Here is a 6275-nt window from a genome sequence, read left to right on the forward strand (position 1 = left end):
AGGAGGTAAATTAAGGTGAAGAAATATTGTAGCATTCAAGGAGGGTGAGTCACTAATATCCAAAAAGTATCCTACCCGTCCCTAAGCCTACATTACAAGCCAAAACAAGTCCTAATGTGATCACAACCGAACGATCCTAGGATGAAAACATAGAAAATAAGGGCAAGCCTATGGTATTTGCATGTGTAGACATGAAATTCTTTGAGAGTGTGAGTGTTTTTCTCTTCTCTTTCGTCTTCGTCCCATTCTTGTTGTATATATGTGTGTTGGGACATTCTTTGGTCTAGGTGAGGGCATAAGGATGAGAATTGAGCATAGTAAGTGGCCGCTTAAAGTAGCATTTGTGTGCAACATAATATGTTCGATAATGTAATGTCATGCATTGAAGCTTGATTGTTAGTCATAGCGTTCTTGGGATGTGTATATGGTTTGAAAATCGAAAAATGGGGTGGTCCGTGGAAGAAAAACGTGCATGCCAGTAGTTCGGAAACAAAACCATTGTAGACATTATTACTCTGTGATATCTAGGTGTTAGTTGAGTCCTGTTTGTGTTGTACTGCTTGCTTGAGGACAAGCCAAGACTTTAAGTTAGGGGTGTTGATGTGCCGGGAAATTGTGGCACAATTGATACTCTTTTACGAGAAGTTTTACTTGTTTTTAGGCAAGTATGTGTTGTTTTAATGTGTTTTTGTCATATTTCAGGTAAATCGAAAAGTTCGGGTTCAAGAATCGGAACAGAAATTTTGTATTGAGGATTGATTTTCACGGTCCGTATAATATTATACGGACCATATCTATGGTCGTACAAAAGTAAGCAAAGCAACAGAATGTCGCAGTAGAGAGATCTTTGAAACACGAACACTTATACAGACCGTATAATATTATACGGGCCGTATAAGTGGATGTGATGAAGGTCGGAAGAAGTTTCACGGACAAGTTGTACGAACCGTATAAAGTTATACGAACTGTGTAATGCTAGTTCGTGTTTTTCTCTGCAGACACAAGGATGAAGGCCGTATAAGTCTTATACGGTCCGTGAAAAGTTATACGGACCGTAAAAGTACCGCCGGGGACTTAATTGCAAACTCTATAATTTTACATTTTGAAACCTATAAATAGTTCATTGCAGGGTTTTAATTGTTATCAGTTATTATATTTTTGTCTCTTGACTTAGAATATCAAATACTCTCTAGTTTTTGAAGGTTCAAACATCAATTCAAGTATTATCAATTCCTCTTTTCTTCCAATGTAAGCAATTATGAATTCTTCAATTCCTTATTTCTTGTTCTTTGTCATGAGTAGCTAAATTCCCTTACTAGGGTTGTGAATCCATTGATGGGTGTTTTGTGATTGGGTTTGTGATTGATATATGCATAATGGATTGTTAGGGTTTATTTATTCTTCATTCATAATTAATGGTTGCAAACATTGATTAAAGCCATAAACCTTGATTTATTTGGGAAAATAATTAGGGTTAGTAAGAATAAATAACAAGGACTCAAAGCTTTAAACTTTGTTTAATAGATTCACTTAGGAATAAGACGAATTTACTTGGCATAATTAACCGTTCTTCATATCACTTTTGTATATTTGGGAAAATCATAGAAAGAAATAATCTTTATTTATTGAAAAATAGTAGAGATTCACGTAGAGGTTAAGTGCATTCATATAGGAATCCATTAGAAGTATATCGAGATCAATACCCATGATCATACACCTCATCTAAAGGGGACACAACCTTAGTTTCTTTTACCATAAATTACCACCCAAAGCAATTAGTTAGCAATTAGTCATAAAAAATCAACTTTTACCAAAATCATCGGATTAAGACATTAGACCTAAATTAAGCATCCTACGACTTTAGTAACCTTTTCACACCATATTCCCTGTGGGATTCGACCCCAACCTTGTTGGGTTACTATATTTGACAACGTCCGCGTTATACCATTAATAGGTGTAATTTGACCGTATGACATACCCAAGAAAAATCTGACTGGTAAGCTATTAGATGATGAGCCTTTTTATGACAGTTCAGATGCGGACAGCTTTGAGAGTGAAAGTGATGGGGAAACAGATGTTGAAAAATTTGGTATTTTAAGAGTAAGGAAGAAGGACAAAAGGGTATCATATGATCCAACATGGAAACAAGTCATGTGGCAACTAAATTTGGTCTTTGGGGATGTGAAAAAATTCAGAAAAGCAATTAGTAGGTATGCAATTGAGAGAGGTTGTCAACTAGATAAGATCCATAATGATCAAAAAAGAGTTAGAGTTAAATGCAAAGCTAGTGGATGTCCTTGGCTACTTTATGCTAGCAAAGACTTTAAATTTCCCAATTTCATTACAAGAACCTACAATCCAAGACATAAGTGTTGTAAGACCAACACCAGTACAATGTGCAACTATAAGTATTTGGCTAAGTACTATAGAGATAGGATTATTTCTCAACCTTGCATAAAGGGGTGGGAAATACAAGATTTGGTCAGGGAAGCTATGGGGCTATATGTTGGTAAGTTTGTGTGCTTGAAGGCCAGGAAAATGGTGTTGAAAAAGGTAATGGGTGATCATATTGCTGAGTTTAGTAGAATCTATGACTACAGAGATATGATTCTTGAATCAAATCCTGGAAGCACTTGTGTGGTAAAGGTGACAGATTGTGATGATGGAAAAAAAAACTCTTCCACTCTTTCTATGTTTGCTTTTCAACTTTGAAAAAAGGATTTATTGAGGGTTGTAGAAAGTGTATTGGCGTAGATGGTTGCTTCTTGAAGGGGATATCTTAGGGCCAATTACTTGTTGCTATTGCAAAGGATGGGATTAATCAGATGTTCCCAATAGCTTGGGCTGTAGTTGGAACTAAAAGTAAAGATACTTGGACTTGGTTTCTGAGGATCTTGAAATCTGATTTGGACATCAATGATGAAGGAGCAGGATTAACAATCATAAGTGACATGCAAAAGGTATGATTCTCAAACTGGTTTTAGCTATATTTTTGCTACTGTTAATTGTTTTAGTTTATTTTTTCATGTCTTTTTAGCTTCTGTTTTCAGGTCTCTTTAACTACTATTCTAGTTCTCTATTATGCATTATGAGCTGAATTACTTGTTCTAAATACCTCAATGATCTGAAAGGACTCATAGAACATAACATTTGCTCTTTTTAGATCTTTGTTTTAGCTAATGTCAGTTTTTTTTTTTTTTTTGGCTAGTTTTAGCTGCTGTTTTGGTGTTGTTTCTAGCTAATTTCAGCTTCTTTTTTTGCTCTATTTAGGTGGTCTTGTTTTTAGCTAATTTCGTTTTTTTTTTTTTTTTTTTTTGGCTGGTTTTAGCTGCTTTTTAGGTGTTGTTTTAGTTGTTGTTTTTAGGTAACTTCAGTTTGTTTTTTTGGCTAGTTTTAGCTGCTATTTTCCAGCTGTTTTTAGCTAATTTCAGCTTCTTTTTTGCTCTTTTTAGTTGTTGTTTAGGTGTTGTTTTAGCTGTTGTTTTTAGGTAATTTCAGCTTCTTTTTTTGCTTTTTATAGCTGTTGTTTTTAGGTAATTTCAGCTTCTTCTTTTTCTCTTTTTAGCTGATGTTTAGGTGCTGTTTTAGCTGCTATTTTAGCTAAGTTCAGCTTCCTTTTTTGCTCTTTTTAGCTGTTGTTTTTCAGCTGTATCTAGCTAATTTCAGTTTTTGTTTTTGCTCTTTTTAGTTGTTGCTTAGCTGTTGTTTTAGCTGAAATAATTTCAGCTTCTTTTTAGCTAATTTCAGCTCTTAGTTTTGCTATTTTAGCATCTGATTTTAAGCTGTTTTTCAGGGATTATATTCAGCTATTCAAGAGTTACTTCCAAAATGTGAACAAAGAATGTGTGCAAGGCATATACTTGCAAGATGGTCACAACATTGGAAGGGTATTGAAAGAAGAAAAATGTTTTGGGCTTGTGCCATATCCACATTTGAAGCTCAACTCAGGAGGAACTTGGACAAATTAGCACTGTTAGGTAAAGGTATTTCTAACAGCTTAGCAACCTTTAATCTTGAAAGATGGTCCAAAGCAATGTTCAAGACAACTTCAAAATGTGACAGTGTGGATAACAATATGGCTGAAAGCTTCAATGCTTGGGTGCTAGGCACAAGACTATATCATCAGTATGCTTGAAGAGATTAGGACAAAGGTAATGAATAGGTTTCCCAAGGTGGTAGCATTTGCGGATAGTTGGACCAATGACATATCCCCAATGGCAATGTCGGTATTAAATACAAATGTGGAGATGTCAATGAGGGTGGAAATTAAGTGGAATGGTGATATTGGATATGAAGTGAAGGATGGTCGATATAAACATGTGGTTAACCTAATTCAGGGAACTTGTACTTACAAAATTTTGGCACTGAAAGGGATTCCTTGTGCACATGCAATAGCAATCATGCATCACGATGAAGCCAATCCCCTTGACGCAGTTTCTACAGGGTACAGAAAAGAGACCTACTTGAGAGCTTATGGAAATTTCTTACAACTAACAACGAATATGGAGATGTGTCCTGAGACATCAAATCCAAAAGTTGAGCCACCTCCAATTAGGAAAATGCCCGGAAGGCCTTCGAAAAAGAGAAAAAAGGAGCTTGGAGAGGTATCAGGTTGTGGAAAGCTTTCAAAGAAGGGAAAAATCATGAGGTGCTCAGTTTGTAAGTCAACAAATCACAATATACGAACATGTCCAAACAAACCTCCCGCCACTTCAAAGGTACATTCTATTTCTATTTATGTTTATTTATAGCATATTAGTATCTTTAACAACAACAACAGCAACATACCCAGTGAGTCCCACAATGTGGGGTCTGAGGAGGGTAGATTGTGCGCAGACCTTACCCCTACCTTAGGTAGGGAGGTTGTTTCCGGAAGACCCTCGGCTCAATTTCAACTTATTTTTTGAAAAGGGAGTAGCTACATCACAAGTATCCACCAGTGGAAAAAAATCTAGGGCGCACATAGAAAAACAAATGCTACAGGCAAGGGTGGTAAAGGAAGTCCCACGCAGCAATCTCATTCGCCTCAACCCTCTCAAGCAGTGCAACAATCTCAATCCTCTCAACCATTTCAAGCAACAGTGGAAAGTGGCAGTGGTAGTGGAAGTAAAAAAGGTGCAAGAAATAAATTTAAGAGGCTAAGAGTAGTGGGCCATGGCGTGTTTGTGAGCAAAAGCGACTTTATTTGTGCTGAGGTAAGGACAAGGGACATTGATAAATTTATCTCCTTAATGACACCTCTTTAAAATAGTTTAACATTTCTTTTATTACTTCGCAGCAAGGACGACCTACTAGTAGGGTAATCAAAAGTGGAGCACAAGAGAAATTGATAAGTTCAGCTGTTGTGGCTGGTGATCTTGGTTATGCACCAAGTGAAGGTCTCAAATGGAATGGAAACAAGGCTATCACAGGAAGGCAACTTCAACAAAAAAGTGAATCGCTTAGGTATACGAAAACCAAGTCACAAGCTTCACCACAAAGTGCAACAAAAGCTGGAGGTGTTTAGGAAAGATGTGACTGATTTTTGTTGCGGTTCGAACTACTTTAACTGTAGGTGTTTAGGAAAGACAAGACTGATTTTTTGTTGTGGTTCAAACTATTTCTAAGTTGTGTATTTTGATTGTGAATATGGTAGTACTGATTTTTGGTCGTGTATGGTGACTAATTTGCAGCCCAAATAGTTGTTGTATGGTGACTGCTTTTTGACTAGTAGTTATTGAATGGTGTTGTTTAACATTCAGTTCAATTCTTTAAATGAATGTTGTTTTTAATGATTAAGGTACAAGAAATTAAAATAGCTTGAGAGGAAGCTATGAAGATTCTTCCGTATGTATATTTCTGTTCAGATCGTTTAGTGTGTGTATTAAAATAGTTGTGGTTGTACTTCTTAAATTTGTGCAGTTTTCACAAATGGTTCTAAGACTTAAACAGTTCATAATTGTTGTTAATGCAAGTATGGTTCTACTAGAATTTGTCACTATTTTTGAGATGACACCTTTGTTACTTCCCAAGCTAAACTGTAAGCCAATATGTTTCTTCTTAATATAGGCATTTTCTGGCTTTGCAATTCTTTCATAGAGGGTGATTTGCACAGGTTACACAAACAAAATTACACAAAATACCATTCCATATTACATTCACTAATTCCATATTACACAAAAATATTCAAACTTACACGGGGCTTTCTAGCATTTGAACAACAACAAAAAATACATTAAAACATACACTAATAAACAACAACATCTTCAAATTTTTCTTCTTCTTCAATTCATCCT

General features: G+C 35.8%; 1 protein-coding gene across 5 annotated transcripts; it reads left to right on the forward strand.

The window, feature by feature from the left end:
- The first annotated feature begins 1570 nt into the window (after positions 1 to 1570).
- LOC132035547 (uncharacterized) lies at positions 1571 to 5740 on the forward strand. 5 transcript variants are annotated; one of them, XR_009409307.1, is made up of 4 exons: positions 1571 to 2960; positions 3794 to 4718; positions 4912 to 5195; positions 5279 to 5740. XR_009409307.1 is itself a non-coding variant. In XM_059425843.1 (3 exons), the coding sequence occupies exons 2-3, from the start codon at positions 4128 to 4130 to the stop codon at positions 5140 to 5142; spliced, it is 822 nt and encodes a 273-aa protein (XP_059281826.1). In that variant the 5' UTR covers positions 1571 to 2960; positions 3794 to 4127; the 3' UTR covers positions 5143 to 5740. The 5 variants fall into 5 exon arrangements, 3 of the variants coding, with proteins under 3 accessions (XP_059281826.1, XP_059281828.1, XP_059281827.1); XR_009409308.1 differs by having other exon boundaries at positions 5283 to 5740; XM_059425843.1 differs by having other exon boundaries at positions 4912 to 5740.
- Positions 5741 to 6275: the final 535 nt, after the last annotated feature.

Source organism: Lycium ferocissimum, chromosome 10 (genome assembly GCF_029784015.1).
Source record: "Lycium ferocissimum isolate CSIRO_LF1 chromosome 10, AGI_CSIRO_Lferr_CH_V1, whole genome shotgun sequence".
Taxonomy (NCBI): domain Eukaryota; kingdom Viridiplantae; phylum Streptophyta; class Magnoliopsida; order Solanales; family Solanaceae; genus Lycium; species Lycium ferocissimum.